The sequence below is a fragment of the Melanotaenia boesemani genome, chromosome 13 (assembly GCF_017639745.1).
Source record: "Melanotaenia boesemani isolate fMelBoe1 chromosome 13, fMelBoe1.pri, whole genome shotgun sequence".
NCBI classification, from domain to species: Eukaryota; Metazoa; Chordata; class Actinopteri; order Atheriniformes; family Melanotaeniidae; genus Melanotaenia; species Melanotaenia boesemani.
The window spans coordinates 25842459-25861236 of record NC_055694.1 but is presented as its reverse complement, the minus strand read 5'-3'; the positions used below and the strand labels follow the sequence as shown (position 1 = coordinate 25861236).

The 18778-nt window shown below is 39.0% G+C and overlaps 1 protein-coding gene across 2 annotated transcripts in view; it reads right to left on the bottom strand.

The window, feature by feature from the left end:
* Positions 1 to 18778, bottom strand: part of LOC121651197 (plexin-A1-like) — a 262523-nt gene that overhangs the window by 227863 nt on the left and 15882 nt on the right. For both annotated transcript variants that reach the window (XM_042003180.1, XM_042003181.1), the window contains exon 2: positions 759 to 2143. In XM_042003180.1, the coding sequence (XP_041859114.1) occupies positions 759 to 1934 (1176 nt within the window). In that variant the 5' untranslated portion in view covers positions 1935 to 2143. The remainder of the gene's footprint in view (positions 1 to 758; positions 2144 to 18778) is intronic.

Genomic DNA, 18778 nt, shown 5'->3' with positions numbered 1-18778 from the left:
GAATTCAGAAAAATTTAGCAGCTTCATTTGGTTTGGTTTGCTTTCACACTGTACTTTACTCAAGCAGCCAAACCACCTGGACAGCATCATGCAGTTACATCTGCTCGCTAGGGGGTAAAATTAAGAAGAAATTCTGGCTCATGGACCGCAAGTTAACAATGGATCCACACCAAGTTTATGCAGTCTTAGGGTTTCTGTTTTTACTTTGGTGTTTACACATGTGCAGTTTCCACCAGAATCTGTCCAGTATGAGAAGCAGCAGAGCAGGAGACATAGTGAGTTATCTGACATGTTTTCCTTTCTTTGGTTTACTGATGATCCAAACTGAGACCTCTGGTTTTTCAAGTAGACTAGAGTTAGCTTCTTTGGTCTGCACCGGAGTTCGAATACACATTCACTGTTCCAACCAAACCATACTATCTGTGGGAGCACACCAGCTTGTTTAAAGCAGACCGAATAAGGTTAATAAGTTAGTTTAAACCTATCCTAGACCGGTGACCACTGTCAAACTACTCCAGAGCTGCAGTACAAAGTGAGAAACATAAATTCACAAAAACTGATTAAACATTTCGCATTCAAGAAAGAAGAACCTGTACTTGAAACTTAACTGTGATCTAAAATGAGCTGTACTATGTTGTTAATGTGATTCAGGTTGAAAAATAAATCCTTGAGCAGGCTGTATGGTTATAGATGAGTAGAAAATCTAAATTCTGACCACAAAAAAACTTGTGGGAAAAAAAAATGTCTTGAACACTCACCGAATTTATGCAGGCAAGCTCCTTGTTGAGCAGCCAGGGCAGGGAGAGTTTCCCCTCTCCTCTGTAGCACGACTGAATCCTCTCTTTAATCTTCTCCTTTATCTGCCTCATTGTGAACAGACACAAAGCTGACTCCTTGGGCGGCTTGGCTCTGTTCTTCTGACCCTGGGCAAATACAGTGAACAGAACCTCCTCACGCTCTTGAATACCAAGAGACCGTGCCAAACGGGCTCCTGGCCGGGCCAAATAAGCATCCTGAACCAAACGGTACTCCACTCCATCCTTTGTGCAGCCGATGGGGAATTCAACATAGGAGTAGAACTTAGGATCATCAACACACAGGCGGACAATCTTCGAGGTGAAAAACTGTTCGCTGCTTGCATCTGGTGAAGTGAGTTGGGTGTCCAGCTGCAGGGTAAGATAATACACAAACTGCTCACTGTTGAAGCCATAGATGTAGTAGATGTCAAATGCTGGGAACTTGGACAGCGTGTCTGAAGGAATCTTAAGCTGAGAAGAGACAAACTCGTCCTGGTACACAAAGCTGAACATGTCAGCGTTCTCCTCATTAGACATCAGCTTGCGACTCGACAGCGTGGGGAAGTACTCAGATTTCCCATCAATCGGAGTGCCAACAAAAAGTTTTCCACCCCCACCAAAAATATCTGGAGAGATCACCACTCCCGACATGGTTCCTGCCTCAGCAACACTGGATAGATAATGCTCTTTACGATGGTGCGGCTCGCCGAGCTTAAATAAATCATCCAGACGGAGGAACTGGCATATTCCCTGGGAAGTACTCCCACATGCAATTAAGCGGTTGTGGGCAGCATCAAGTAGCAGGAGTTTATTGACATTAGAGGTCTGCACCAGCTCGTGGGGACAGGACTGGACACCCGGTGGAGGGTAACAACGAGGGTTGTCTGTGACAGGACCGGTTACGTGGCTTCGCAGTTTGGTGAGGTTGCTAGACAGCTTGTAGATCCAGTTGACCGCACCCAGATAAACCTCTCCGGTTTTGTTGTGGACCACCAAATGTGTGAGACCTCCCTCTGGAGGAGCAAAGGAGAGCAGGGAGGAGGAGGGAGAAGTGGTAGAGGTGAAAGTTATGGAAAGGGAGATGACAAGAAGAAAAAAGGGGAGGATCAAAAGGGGAGGATTGAGGTGAGAAGACATGGTGATGAGGGGAGGGGGTAAATGAGCAAGTGGGTGTTTTTGAGAGCGTAATCCGTGAAAGGGTCAGTCAGAGCCTTATAACGCAGCAGGGTATACTGGTAAAAAAAAGAAAAAAAAAAAAAAGAACGTCCTCTTCAGCTTTTTCCTCCTTGTCTGTTGTCGTTTTTATAACCTCATCCCCTGATCCTCAGCATCGTCGGCCACCAGCCCTGTGAAAGAAAAAAAAGGCAGAAATGTCTGTTTATTCATGCACTGGTCTTTCCACAAATCTGAATATTGATATTAAACATTCAAAGACCCAGAGGAGTGGATGCTGAAATGTGCAAAAAAGGGAACAAATGAGGGCACTGTTGGCTTTGTTTTATTGACTTCTCGACTCTTGGCTCACACCACTGTGGAGTACATCTTTTAAAAGAAGACAGGGCTAAATATTGTTCCTCTGAGTATTGATTGTCTGGAGGTATTAAAGGATTCTGCAGAAAGACTGAACACAAGCACATAGAAATACATGCACAATGAGAAACATGAGGATGCATTTGGATAAAAAAAAACATTTTGAAAATGGAACTATGCACTATGCGCATAAAGAATGCACAAGGTAAAGCATTAATGTGGAGCACTGCATTAGCAGGTAAGCGTCTATAAATTACAGGAAGAACCCAAATGTTTATTTACTACAGAGCAACAGAGCAAAGAAAATAGAGGCAGCCAGCTTCCACAAAAAGGGGAAGAGGACTGGCCCAACCTGATAAAGCAGGAGAGAGTGTGAGAGGGAGAGAGTGAAAGCTATTTGGCTCCATACCAGTTCAATATAAAAGGCAGCAAAGATGGCAGGACAGATTGCCATGAAAACTAAGAAAAAGATGGAGGTAAAAGAAAAGAAGATGGACCATCCATCTATTTCCCATTACATCCATCTATTCATCCATTTTCTATATCCGCTTATCTGGTCCAGAAGAAGAGGTGAGGGTTGGGGCTGTTCCTTAAAGGCATCAGAGGACAGGTGAAGTTTGGAGAAGCAACATGGCTGCCCCACATACAAATGTTTGCTTCTATTACCATGATTGTGTGATGGAGTTAGTGGCTGAACCACATCCTGGCTACAGAGAATCCCAAAATGCTAGATTGTTGAGTAAAGTCAGGTCATTTTTCAGTTCAAGCTCAGTCAGGAATGTTTTAATGTGTTTAGAGTCAATAACAGAATTCATTTTATATGTTATAAACAGTCAATCAGGATTATCTCACTGACAGACCCTCACATGCATGCATAAAGGAATTATAAACAAAAACAAAGAGAAGGAATATATGTCCAGTTTTCCAGATGTTCCCCACAGCTGAAAGCTGCTTTGGTGTGATTTACAGTAAAAAGAAGGAATGAAGCTCCTTAAACTGAAACTCAACGATTTCTTCATTTTTAGTCTATCAAATTAAAAATAAAAAGTCCTGAGCTGTCCACTGGAATTCTGTAAACCTCAACAAAATACATTGGTAGTCTTCTTTTAACTGGCAAGTCACACAAAAAGCAATCAAATAGGCAACGTGCTCTATGATGCACGCTGGAAGTGCCTGCAGCGTTTACCATGTATAGTAAACAATCATTCCTTTACATCTAGCCATTTGCAACATGAGATGGGGAAACATGTGAGATTGAATTTAAAAAATTCTTGGCTTCTGACATCCCTAGGTATATTCCATAACTCCTGACAAACAGTCTATGACTGGAACAATCACAAAATAGTGGTTCACAGACTACACACATACACCACTGTCCAATACTCATATCATTAGCTCATTGGTTCATGCGCGACTAAATGCAGAGCACAAGGCTTGTTTCATAATGGAGTTTGGTCAGCAAGCTATTCTTGTCCCTCATTTCTGTTGCTGCTCCTTATTCCTCCCTTTCATTACATTCCTCTCTCTCTCTCTTTTCTCAGACACTTCGTTCCTTGTCAATAGTGTCTTTCATCTCCAGGCCAGCCGTGATTACAGTGGCCCTGACAACGATGCTGCTGCCTGTCCCATCAGAACAGTGCTGCTACTGTCAGGATCTCAGACACACACGCACAAAATGTGAACATTCAACACACACTTACAGTATGTGATCAAACCCTCATAACATCTGCACAGACCCCACCACATTTACTTAATATATGAAATTAACTGACATTAAATGGACAGAATCAGTGCACGCACACACACTGGCTCGCCACAAATAACATTTTAAGAATGGCTATTTTGGCAACATTTCTATCCCACTTTCTCTAATGTGCTGTATAAATGCTATAAATAAGTGAGAAGCTTGTAGCGCACGTGGAGTCGGTGGCCAAGTTGCTTCAGTAACCAGGAGAGCTGAGTGCTGATCATATCAGGAGCTGTTTTAACTAAACTGGGACAAAGAGATGAGAGAAACGAGGGGAAAAAAAGTCTACCTTTTGTGTCCGAATTAGAACAAAAGGATAAAATATTTCTTTATTTGTGAAGAAATTTGTAAGAAAAAAATGACTGTGGATCATCAATGGTGACAGAAAGACAGACTAAAAAAAATGTTCCAAAGAGGATAAATTCCCTTTCTCTTAATGGCTCACACACACATACATTATTTTCATCACAGTACAGTATAGTGCAAAATGTTGGGGTGACACAATTTTTAATGTCAAATAAAGGTGTATTACTGTTTTCAACTGGAATCAACTGGCCGTTTGGACAAACATCTGTAACACAGTCTGAGTAAAACTGCAAAGCATACATTTTCCAGTTTAACCTTGTGTGTTCCAAAATCACTCATGCATTAGATTACATTTATAGATATTCCCACATTTGGTGCAGTGATGTACAGTATGTTAAAAGAAAGTCAGATGGAAACAAAAGTGACAACTTTAATCAGAAAATATGACTAAATGGTATTGTTTGACATATTATTCAGTCCTTGACAAGTGGTCTTTATCTGATTTGATCCAGGAAAACAAGGATTTCCCATGTGTTCACTCCTGTGTGTGTGCCTGCATGCCATCCTGAAGCCCACCTGCCACATCAGATGAAGCTGCACTGGCGTTCAGGTCAGTCCAGAGTTGATTTATTGCTGTTGGCCCATCGATTGCACACACAGCCACAGACCTTGGCCAAACACTTAGGCAAATTTATACACGCCACTTCTTTAGCATGGGGCTCACATCCATGCCTGTTGGCCTCACTGTGCATTCGTCTATATGCAAGTGTGCATTCTGCATCTTTCCAATCTTATTTACTATAAAAACACACGTCTAGACACACTGGCCTGTTCATAAACTGTGTGAAACTAATGTATATATAATTACACTCTAACTCAACATGTCAAGAGCAATGAATATCCATTTAAACTGATGTATTTTCCTTTTGAAAACACTGGACAAAGTGCAATGGAGAAAGAAAATGATGGAAATGAGGTGGACTGAACTACATGAAACATTGACCCATATTTGTTACATTGTTGATTAAAGCAAGTGAGCCTGGAGGGCTGGGTTTCTACATATAATCACTGGCATAATCGTGTAGCCACAGCTTAAACAGGTTTCACAGCTCATTCCTAAAGTTCAAGTTATTTCACACCTTGCAATGAAGGCTGACGTTATGTGAACTTTACCCCTGTTTGCAGCTGACCTTTCTAAGCCGTTAATTTACAGCTAATCAAGATCTCACACTGGAGGAAGAAAAAACATCTCAGTAATTAAGTGATTCAGAGTTTAAATTAACATGTTTTTCTCTTCAGCACACAGATCATGAGAAAGCAACCCGATGACAGAGGATCAGTGGGGATCAGTAGAGGATGAGATGCATTCTTTGTATGATCTCAAGTTAAACATGATTCCTGACATTGCCCTACATTTTGTTAAGCTGGTTTTTAGCTCTTTTCATTAACTGTTATGTTAACAGAACTTGAGACGTGCATCAGCATTATTTACATCTGCTTTACAAACCAAGAATCAATTACAGGTGGTCTTTGTACTCCAAACTTTAACTTCTTCTTTATCTGCAAAATAAAATCCTACTGCTTCACTTGCCTCATACCTATAAAACTACAATTTAGTGCCAAACTTTGGCAGATTTTCTCACTTGGCAGCCCCTAAGTAAGGCTAATAATTCATGTCTTGCATCTGGTTTCTTCTCTGAGCTCTGTCCAACCAGAAGAAGTCAGTCTAATGATGACTCTTATCTTTTCTCTGTCACTTTCTCTTTTTCTTTTCCTCACTTCTTATCCAGTGGCATGTGACAGGGTGCTGGAGAAAAGAGGAAAAGAGGCAACTGTAACGTGATGCTCTGGGACAGGAAAAAAGGTTTGTGAAGTGTCTTTTTTTTCAGCCTTGGGATGCTACATGGCAACAACAATGTATAAAGTGTACAAAATTAAAGTCAATAATTCATCAGAACAGATCAAAAGTACAGATGTTTTAGGTCATAAGGTTATGTAGTGTTACTTTAGAGACTCAAACTGTTCTTTTACCAAGATTAGTTGAGTTTCTGATCACGACTCTTTTAGATGATCCATCTACTTTCCTACTTTTGACAGGCCCACAAACATCAACCACACAGCACAACAGAGTCCAAACCTCCAAACCAGTTGCTAAGCATGCGTTTCTGTAAAGAAAACCTGAGCTTGGTCCATTTTTGTTGCCCTGAACACAGCATCCTCAGTAAAAATTAGTATGCACTCCCAGGTGTTGTGTTTCTTTTGATGCCATATTAATGATATAACATCAATGTCATCTGATATGGGAATATCAATAAAAAGCTTTCACACTGCACATTTTGCAGTTTTTGACCAGTGTGAAAAGGGCTACAAAATATCTTAAATTATAAAATCTCAGATTTTTTATAACCAAATCTGCTTTCCAGTTTTAAGCCATTTTTTTTTTCTTTTACAAAACATAAATAAACGTATTAAAAACATTTATTTATTTATATAAATGAATGCCAGCAAAAATAAACCATATAATGTCATAACTTTTCAACCATATAAACAACTTCATATCTTACATAGAAATATGCAACACAACTGCATCCATGATCTCTTTCCATCTGGATCCTTATCATACAGGATCCACTGCAGAAATAATTTCCCTGATGAAGGTTGTGTCTTAAAGAGAGTTTGTGGGCTAATGTTGACTTCTGCATCCCATAGAGAGCAGCATTTCTCACTGAAGTTATACGCACAGCTAAATCCCAGGAGTGAGTGAAGGGTCACATCACTGAAAATCTGTCAGACAAACACCGTTCTGGTGCGGAGGGAAGGCTAAGTCTGCTGCTAACTATGGAAAAAAATCCCGATTTTCATAAAAAATAAATCGCCAGAAATGGAAAATTCATTTTATCAATTTTATCAATTAATCGCCCAGCCCTATCTTAAAACAATACTTCGAAAGCTGTTGTAAAGACGCTTGACTGAAGTTTTTGCAGAACATATAATAACCATTAAGAAGTTTTATAAAATGTTACCACCAAATATTTTTTATTTTTTATGCAATTGTGCATACTGCATATTTTCACTATTTTTTGCATGTGCTGTAGGGACATCTATCACCAGGACAGTGTTGCTGCGTTTGAAACTTAAAATAAAAAAAGGTGTGAAAACATGTGATTCTACCCCCTGTAAACAATACAGTCAAATGTTTGGTCTCACTTTTCCATTAAATCTCTCCAGACTTTTGACTGGTTTTGCAAATGAAACTGCCCTGAAATCAATGTGTTGTACTATAACTGGCAACCCTGAAAGCAGCTGTGAGGGAGGAAGTTGCTCTCATTGCTTTCATTATATTACTAAGAATTATAGTTATATTGTGAAAAACAACGCTTAGCTAAGTCACTTAACATTCAATCAAAACATGTATAGTCCTAATAAAAGTGAACAAGTGATCTTTTCTGTATTAGATTACAGCCAAACCAAGTAGACAAAGGCATCAGGAAAGACACTTTTACCACAAAACACACAAAAAGAAGCCAACAAACATACAGTACTTTACACAATGCAAACTAACTAATGCAAACTAAAGAACAGGATTGAGATGAGCTAGCAGGCATGCATTTTCCAGGTGTTCTCAATGCATCCTTTCTTCTATGGTGTTGTAATCCACTTTTGTTTCTCTTCATATGGTTTTCTTTCTTAGATTGAAAGTAATTAGTTTTGACTGTACATACCATGCTAAATAGTTTGACATGTGATGCTGCATTAGCCAAAAATAAATTGTCTGCTCTGATTTATCAAGATCGGCATCAGTTGCAGCATTTGGAGGTGCAAATAGAAAATGCAAAAGATTCCTTTTTAACTCTGCTAAATCAGCTGTAAGGCTCAACACATCAAACAATTTGCTCAGATACAACATGGCAGTCTGATCACGTAACTCTGGGCTTCTTGCAACAGATGGCAGAAAAGTTAAGAGTCACAGAGCAGGTCAGATAAGGACAGTGAAGGAGATAGGAAAACAGGGGCAGGAGGCAGACACGTGCTTAAACGTGAGGAGATTTCTATTTGGAATCCATTTTTCAAAAGGCACAATATTGACATGCGCTAATGCTGCAGACAGCAGTCGACTCACATCCTCCTCTTCTGTTCTTTTTCAACAGATGGAAAGAAAGACAAGGAGGACACAGTGAACTTGATTTAACAGGTTCCCACGTAATGAGAACATCCTTTCTGGAACAACTTTTTTTTTTATTTTATTTCATTTGAGAGTTTTATGAGGATGTAAGCAACTAGCCACTATTGAGAATACAATTTCCTTTGTTTTTTTTTTTCTTTTTTGTGTAAGGTGACGAGAGGTAAACATCTTCACATATATCTGAAAACCTTCAATGACGCCATTTTACTAAAAGAATAAAACACTTTGGAGGAAAGAACAGACAAATTTGCAACTTTTAGTGATTAATCTTATCTGACAAGTTGGCTGAGGACTCAAAGGGCAGAGGATATCTGAACCTGAAATGCAATTTATCAAAAATAAATAAATGAGGTCAGTATGTCATGACACCTGAACATGACCACAGTGCATGTGGTTGTGTTGATCCACAAAAAAATGTATTTGTGTAAAGCTGGAAGGATAAAGAGAAGGTTGGGTGGGCTCTGCATGTGTGTGTGTATGCACATGTGGGCCGTGGCACAGTGCTGTAGAGACACAGTGGGTCATTTACTGTTGCATTCCACAACTGACACACCGACCCCACAGACAGCTGCTTGTGCACTTACTCCAACGCAGCAGTAGGGAAACCAGCAGGGTTTTAGCTTCACATTGCAAACACACACAAATACATCATACTGAGTTATATGATAATTATTCAATTATTAAATAATTATTGGTGATTTAACCTGGTGAAATACACACATATATTGATTTAATGATAAAGAATTAGAGAAAGATGAAAATGTGGTTACTTTATTCATTCAAAGTATAGACCTGAACACATGCTTAAATACTGCAGGAACACACATGCGTGCAAACATATTTATGCAGACATTTATGGACACATAGACACACATATGCACTGCCACAGATACACATATGCAAACTCATGCAGGCACACCAGCATATCCCAAGAGTCACTGACACACACACACACAATTTCTAAGCTGACAAGGGCAGCTCTGCCATCACTCATTGGGAGAGTGCAGAAAAAAATCCACAGTGAACAGAGTTGAGTGGATGAGCCTTAATCGTTCTTAATCTGACTGAGTCTCCTCTACAATGCACTCACTCTGTCTCCAAGCTCTCCACACTAGAGGGGTTTAAGAGGTTTTCAGATAAAATATAATCCTGCTAAATGCTTCATACTTCCATTCACCGCCTGCAAAGGACAAATCACACATGCTATAATCATATCAATGATATCTGTGAAAACTCATGACACCCTTGCCCAAAGTCGCTCCATTATGTGCAGGATGAATGAATGATTCTGTTTAACTCTCTGATGTACAAAAAAACTGAAATAAAACCACTTCCTTATTGGAACTTTCAGGATTTATGAGGGATAACTTGTTTAGGTTTATTTCAGTCTGCCTCAGTGTGGCGTTGATTGGTACTCTCACTCTGGCCCTACTCTGATTAAGGTGCACACTTCTTATTCATTTCATCAATGTAGGTGGGGGAATTGATCATGATTGAAGTGATACAGTGAGAGTTTTCCAGATCAAGGGAAAAAGGTGAGCCATCCTCTCTATAGCTCTCAAAAAACCTTTTTATATGGCTGTGAGAGGAAATTGTTGTATGTGCTTTATCTGTGGATTTCTGATCATTCATAGCTGTGGTTTGATTGGAGCTGATATTTTAAATTACCTTCTGAAACTGCATCTGTCCAAATAGAGCTCACATTCAGCCAGCAAATTGAACCAAAACTAAAAAAAATGTCTGTACCTGCTGTTTAACTGTATTTTTAGTTAACTTTAACATTTGTTTAAAGACAAGCAACATATAATGAATTATGATACACATGAACATTTTGTACTCATTTAATTTTGGGGGAGGGGGGGATATTTGTACTGCTACAATTTTGTCATTCATTCATAGAGGACAAACTACAATTTCCTTAATTATGAGGACATAATTCACATTTTTTAAAGGCTTTTGAAAAGTTGATGGGTTTTTTTGGATTCTTTTTATACTAAAATGTCAACAGCAACTTCTGTCCATGCTAGTGATGGTTGTGCCGCCACCACCTCTTTGTTCTTACATTTAAATCCATCAACACGTACCTGATGTTTGTATGTGAGTGTTTCCCCATGTCTAGTTTTCTAGTACTCCCTCTTCTAAATAAAAGGGAGAGTGGATGCAGAGAATCTATTCAAACTACTCTCACACGAGCACAAACAAACCCAAAGAGCAAAATTGGGATTTTTAGTTTTATATGGACCCTGTGAGTTGGCTAGAGTGTGTGAAGGAGCTGGATCTCTAGGATAACAACCACCTGTTTGCACACCATTATTTGTTGAAAGGGTACTCTTTTTCCAAAATAGTAATTTTGAAAATAGTAACAGATTCTTCTCAGCTTTTGTCAAGCTTTATTTGCATCTGCATTTTGTGAGGGGGTGGCGTGGCATCCCCCTCACTAAGATCAACATGTTCCATATATTGTGACATTGTTTATTATTTGTTTTTGACAAAGTTTTGGTTGTGAATTTTTGTGGGGGAAAAACCACTAACATCTCCCCTTCTGAGGTCTTGCTGTGCGTGGCTCAACTTCCATGATAAATGTCTCGTTGTCCATGGTGATAAAAAAAAAAAAAATAAATAAACACACGGAGACCCCCATGACCGGTTAAACACGTAATGTTTATATGGTTCAGGAGCGCAAATCTGCACGGGGGCTTTTATTTTGAAAAATACTGGAGGCTTTTACAGTGCTCCTGTGTCTAATTTCCTGTCTGCCCCTATCTGAACTGTGGAAATTGACACATTCTGGGTGCATGAAGCGTCAAAAATAGACTCTTCTGGGACGCTTTTGATACATGCTGCGGCGCACCCGGTGGAAACCACTGACTAAAACGCCCGCTAATGGCAGTGGAGGCCGTGTCGCAGCCGTAACGTGCCACACATGCACATGATTTAAAGGAGGGGTAAACATTCGTGCTGAGTCTATTTTTGATGGAGCACGCATTCATGACGCTTCAAATTCAGCAATTCAGATAGAGGTTGACAGGAAATCAGACATGGGAGCAGTGCAAAAGCTTCTGCTAATTTTCAAAATAAAAGCCCCCATGCAGATTTGCGCTCACTGAAACCATGTAAACACGCCGCTAATCGGTCAGGATGTCTCAGTGCTAGAGACGTTTAAGAATCACAAGATTCTCCAATTCTCGCGGATCCAGCTAGGCGAACTGTACTTGAAGGCCAATATGACCAATATTCATTGACTAAAAATAAATTCAATAATTAAATAAAACAAAACAAACATAAGATGTATTCTAATTTATTAAAATTGATTAGATTTTGGTGATATTGAGGAAAATTTTATACTTTGCAAACATTTCTCCTCCTGACCACAGAAATAATTCACTTATGACCTGGGCATCCTGTATGTACACCAGTTGTCCAACAGGACAGGACAAATGGATGAGTGAGACAAAGATATTCAGATGTGCTGCTGACAAACCTTAAAAAAAAAAGAAAATAATTCTGGATTATTCCCATGATGGATGTTGAAATCACTGCAGTGGAGTGTGACTGTGTGAGCAGTTTCCAAAGAAGGGACCCTGCAGCTAAAGCCATTTAAAGGGGCTTTTAGTGCTCGAATAAGCCCAGAAACACAGTTCTTTATCAGAGAATTTGGCGTAGATAATCGAAGCTGGCTACCCACCACAGCACAGCAATTTTGCTGTTTAAGAAAATTAGGAGAGAGAAATGAAGACTAGAGAGATGAGAAAGAAAAGGGGAAAAAAAAGATTAAAAGTACCCATTCATTTTAGATCTAATAACTCATGGCACTGGAGTCAGTAAATTAATATGTAAATGTATGTTGGAAAAAAGGACACAGAGACAAATAAATGCAAGCTGTAGTTTTATATCTGGAGGCGGGAAAATTATCTCTAATTACCTCGGTTGAGAGACTTAAAGACGCATCAGAAACTTGTTTTACATTTGTGAACTTGACAAACTTGTGGCCATAAACCAGATTTGTCGGCATAAATGTTTAGTCAAAATTAGGAGGATGGAGAGACCACAATGATTTTGAATTTGCAAAGACAATCTGTCACACAATGTCAATAAAAACAGAAACCTTTCAGGTTTTTTCTTAGCTTTCTGTTTGTATTGATCATCAGTTCACAGACGACACTTCTTAAAAACAAAGTTAGGACAAGGTTTGTGGTGTAGTGTTCTTGTAGAGCAGGTTATGGATGCAAAAGAACCAATTTTTCAATGTTTTCTGACTAATTTTGGTAAAACTTGAAGCAACTTATTGAAGTGATTTCACTGGATGTTGCGGTTTGGCTCACTTCCTGCACTTTGGACTCTTTTTCTACAAGGCAAATCTTGGATTTCTGCCTCTTGACACGAACTATTCAACCTTAATTGCTTATTTCACAGTTTTCATCCAAACAGAATTACAATCATTTAGTGAAATGCATCTGATCTGTCTGTGCTGACAGCTGACCATCACTGCAAGAGGTACCTGATGGGTTAAACAACTGCTGCTGCAGATAATCACAATGTAAGCCTTTTGTCTGTGAAGGACTTTCTACGTGGCTGAAAAATTAAAAAGCAGCCATCATCCAAATCCAGATGAATATTGGGAATTGCCTACCCCATAAACTACTCTGAAAAATAAGCAACCACAGTTTGAATGTCATTTATGGTTCTGAAAATAGTAAAAGAATGAAAACCAGCTAGTTTTAAATTAACTACTAAGTACGAGATACTACATGGTCAGTTCCTGGTAGCTATCAGCTAGCTACTTAATCTGCATTTACTGCTGTACAGTTTATAGAAATTTTTATTTGAGTCAGCTGACCCACTTGTGTCCATTTGTGGGGACATCTGAGATAATGATCACTGGAAAGTGCAAGTTGCACACTTACTAAACAATGCTGGCTGTGTGGCCAGTTTTCACTACAGAACAGTTGTCACAAAATTGTGTTGAGTGTTTTAGAGTGCTTATTATCCTCAATGCATTTTTGTTAGTTTTTTTGTTTTATAGGTAGGTTTTAGTGAGCGTAGAGAGTCAATGACTATATCTCAGTATGACAAACAATTCAGATAAAATCACAACAGAGTGTTTCTGAAGGCGTTTATTATTGAAAAGATGTTTAATCTCTTTTGGCTTTGGCCAAGACTGATGCGCTAACTGGATTAACTAAACTGAGTAAAACTAACTGGATTAACTAAACTAACTAAAACTGTGTTTTGGTTTGCTAGGTTTTGTGTGGACACACACACTTCTTGAATACATACGTCTTGTTGGAAAACTTTTTTTTTTTTTTTGTAATGAAATCTGTCTCAGTGTGAATGTAGCCTGAATAGCAGCAAAGGTGTGAATGAAGAGCAACGTAGATTCTCATTGATATGAAAATGTAAAGTAAGTTTAATGAGGGACTAAAATAGTTTTTTTTAGCATTGCATGAGTAATAGTAGCTGTAATTTCTCCCCATTTTCCTTTCATACTGTCTCTTTTTATACAGTCATGCTATGAGCTGGAAAAGATCTCAAACGAACATGATCTCAAAAATAAGTTTTATATCTTTGGTCTTGAACCTCTCTAACTGTCCACTGACAGGTTTTTAGTCTTTTTTAGGTTCTTAATCTTTCACAGTAGTCACTGTTCATCCAGGACTGCCGATAATCACAGTTTGTACCTGGTTTAGAGAGTATTCTCACACCAAACTTAAATAAAAACCTTATTTATTGCCTTTCTTTTTGTACTGGATCACCTGTATATAATAACTGCTACACTTTTAATATACCTCACTCTACTTTCTTAATGTCATAATATGAACAAATGCTGCACATTTAAACAAAACTAGGCAAAATGACAAATCCAAACACACTCAAAATATTATGGGCTTACCGCACACACACACACACACACACACACACACACGCACACACCACAGGAGATAATGTATCTGCACTTTTTGCATCCTACACTCCATATGCCAAGCTTAGAGAGGAGGAATACCACACTTGATTAAACACCGCCACTTGAATCAACCACTCACACACCTACACAGACCTACACATAAAGCCATACCTTAGGGCAAGAAGAGATATGCAAACACACACCAGCCCATCCAAAGCCATCCTCATTTAAAACAGAAGCTATGTGTGTCCTAACTGTAGATATTTGTGTGTGAATGCCGTGTATGTCATCTATCCTTATGTCATCTCTCTTCTGACGTGACCTTTACACACAGATATTTTCTTCCTGCCCCGCCAGCAACACGGCTAACACAATTACACTGAGCTAATGAACAGAGAACCCTGATAAAGTGGTATACACATACACAAATACACACAAGCACTCATGCACGTCTCCTCCATGCACATCAATCTCCTGGTAAAGGCTACATTTGCATCTTTAATATAAATGAAAGTGCTTATTAAAGTGCATGCAGCCGTTCAGATCAGATTGAGGAAGAGCTCATCTAAATTTGCAGTGTTTAACCCCTCCTCTTCCTCCTGCAATTAATTTCAACTCTATTTTCTCTACTTTAATCTGTCTACAATGGGTCAGTAGAAGTCGGCTTACCAATATTGATGCTTGTGGGAAAAGTAAATCAAAGGTGACATTTATAAAATGGTTATTAATTTAAAAGTCCAAATAGATAAATATTGCCAACTCCAAATTATTAATTGGCTTATACTATTGAAGTATCAATAGTGACATTTATTGGGGTCTGGTAAAATCCTGCAATACTAACCCCACAGTGTTTTCACTGTGAAATAACATTTACAGCTGTCCATTTACAACCATGCGAGGAACCAGATCTCACACTCTGGGTTGCCTCAAAAAGACTGAAAAGCTCTTAACCTGATATGATCCTAGTGTGAAATTCTGATTAGATTTCACTGCAGTAGGAATAAATTTCTTTCATTAGTACTAACACATATTTGCAAAATGAATTCAAAGGGCCTGTTTTGTGTTTATATAGGAACACTTCACAGCTGTTTTGCAGGGATTCTTGCATAAAAAGGAACTCATGGGAGACAAAAATGACATTGTTCAAATAATGCATTTAATAATTTGCACATTTTACAACAATAAACTCTGAACACAAATTAGTCCTCCTTATTGACGTTACTTGAATGGAAGTTGTAGGCAAGTATATATGTTTAGATGTACGTGAAATCCATCCATGCTAATCATTTAAGTGGAAAGTGATATCTTACCTGTAATCTTGGAAACAAATTGGATTTTATTACTTTCTCATCCAAGTTAATAAAATTGAAAAAATAAACAAAGAGAAAGTGACTTTGTTGCAAATAATAAATTCCATTGCCTCTCTGAAGTGGATGCTTCTGTATGATCAGAGTCCACAGAGAACATTTCTAACCAACCCTCACTTCCTGTCATAATATATCGTGATGCAGTGGCTGTTAAAGTGGTCCCTGTAAGCCTCTGATGTCCCTAAGGAGGGGAGCCAGGGGCTCTCCATCAGAGCACTGAAAAACTTACTTATACCATCACCGAATTCTCTTGACATGTTTCCATTAGAAAAAGTATGATGTATTTTCTCTTCACATTTTGCTCTCAGCACTATCTTCCAATTCATATTTTGGACACGTACACCATTCACTTCAATCCAATTTTACAACAAATCCACAACAGACCTCAGCTTATAAAATCCCTGAGACAAAATATTATCAAATAAGGGTCTGGAGTCTAATTTGTCTTTTCTTGGGGGCCCTGGTGCAAAAAACACTGAAGGAACCCTGCTCCATTTCCACCGCTAATCAAATCTGCATCTACATCTTTGACGTGAGGTTACAGTCACAGAGGAAGGGAGTAAATTCTTGAGGCGTCTCATTGGCCTGATTGCGATTGGACGAGATCCCGGGTTTCTGGGTCTGGTTCTGATTATCACATCTTAGACCTGACAGCATTCCAGCACTGCTGCAGGGCTTCGCAGGGGGAGGGATTTAACCGTCATACACATTCCCATCTTTATAGATCTACATTAGATAGAATGAAAGAGGAACTGATGCAGGAAGTAATTGCTAATCCCTTACACAGATTTTCAAACTTTAACACCCTGATGCTGTGAAAAAAAAATCAGCTGCTGAAGACACTGAGAGAGGGGTTGAATCCCTAACAGCTCCTCAGCTGCTGAACATGACCTCTGACTTTCCTGAGGGCAACAGAAAGAATAAATTTTCCTACAGGGACCAATTAAATATCCCAACAGTGTTACTGACAAGTAGGACACTCCAACAAGTGGCAGATACTTCCGAGTTCATGCAGCTGAAGACTTAAAACCGTAGATACTTTAGCAATAAGTTTAAAATCTGCAATGCTCTCAAAAGCAAATAAACAAACCACAAGACGTCTTAATGGTAGCTACATATGATAACTGTTTAATCCATCTGATTGCAACCAGTAAAAAGCAGTCAAAACTACAGTTTGCTTGAGTCCTTTTCTGTGTATTCTAGCAGTTCACTAGGTCCAGTCAAATGTGAATGAAAGCAATCCCACATCAACCCCCCTTGGGTATCATTGTACAAGATGTGTATTTATTGTTATCACTCATAATATACTTATACTGTTGTGAAATGCCTGATAATGACATATTCACTTTTACCCCAGAAAACATTCAATAATCCAAACCTTAAAGGAAGCATCAAGACTTTCTGTAACAAATACACATCTTCCTATTTAGCAGCACATGGACTTTGTCCAGGCTCTTACTGACACAGATTTCACTTCTCCAAACAGTCTTGCATTGAAGTTGCTCCTCTTAACAAAACATCTCAACCTAAACCTTCCAGCCAGCAACTGACTCAGTCATGAGGACTCGAAGGTCGCCCCACAGCTTGTTGCATTTCTGTAACGCAGCTATAGAAATTCATGATTTGCTCTTGTTAACCTTAAAGCAATATTTCAGCTGGGTGAAGCAGCCCGGTGTAGATTTTGGCAGGCGTACGCCTGTAGGGGTTCATAAATAATCAACCGCATATGTTAGCTGTCGTGGTTGAAAGTGGTGATGTACTGAAACTCTTTTTTTTTTTGCTTTACTGTAACTCAGAAAATAATGACACTGTTGAAAAGCACTTTCAGTCAAATTCTAGGGTTTTACATTGGTTGTTTTTATAGTTTTATGAGTTGTAAAGTACTTTATAAGAGGTAGAGCTGGAAAAAAAAGACATATAATGCATGTTGAAACATGAAGACATCCATATATTTATGGGTGAAGACATTATGAAAATGTAGAAAAAGGTTAAAATATTCTACATCAGGCTTGAATCAAAGTAGAATGAGAACAGTAGAGAAGAAGAAAAGTTCTCTAAAGTTGATGCCAAAAGTAACCCTAGCTGTTCAAAAGTACTGATAAAAAGGGTCAGTGTGGAAAAACACACACCCTAGGCATTGTTAATGTTGACTGGCCAGTGCAGATCACACACTGAGCACATTAGTAAATGAAAATAGTATTCGACAGTGAAATGTCAAAATCGCTCATATCAGCCATCCGTAGAGTAAGACCTGCTGCTGTTGTATAAATATTCAGTCATACAAAGTTACAGCTGATATCCTCCTGATATGGCTGCTCAACAGTTTTTCTTTCAAGCATGTGGAGGGGACACCCCTGGGCCTGGGGGTCAGGGAGGGCGTGAGAGCATAGAAAGGCTTGGCAGGGACAGAGACAGAGACAGAGACTGAAGGGTTCATGTCTCTGTGGAAATGCTCCAAGGCAGGAATCCAATACTGTAAACATGCTGTCTATCCTTAACCTGGGAGACCCCCAGAGAACGCTGAGAGAAGATTATCACAGGAGTTCACAAGGTTATATCCAGCCAAGTCAATCCAGACAAGTCGTTTCGTCTCCTACGTGCTCGTAAAGTCTTACTTTTATTGAGGCTGTTAAAGACCCCCTTACTCACTTAAAAGGCCAGAGGAAGTGCTGCATATGGGAAAACGGTGCATCATCAGCAGGTTAAACAGTGTACACATACATAGAGATGTCATTCCTGTCATCACCTTGCAGACCTTACACTGAAGGTGTCTAATAATAAACAACTGTAATCTTTACATCTTTACATTAATTCATTTGCAGTCATACTGTTTGAACAGATCATCAATTCTATCCACCAAAGAGAAAATTTGTCCAACAAACTTTACGTAGCCATCTTGAACGGTATCAAATCATCTACTATACTGATTCAGCTTTGTCCTCCTCT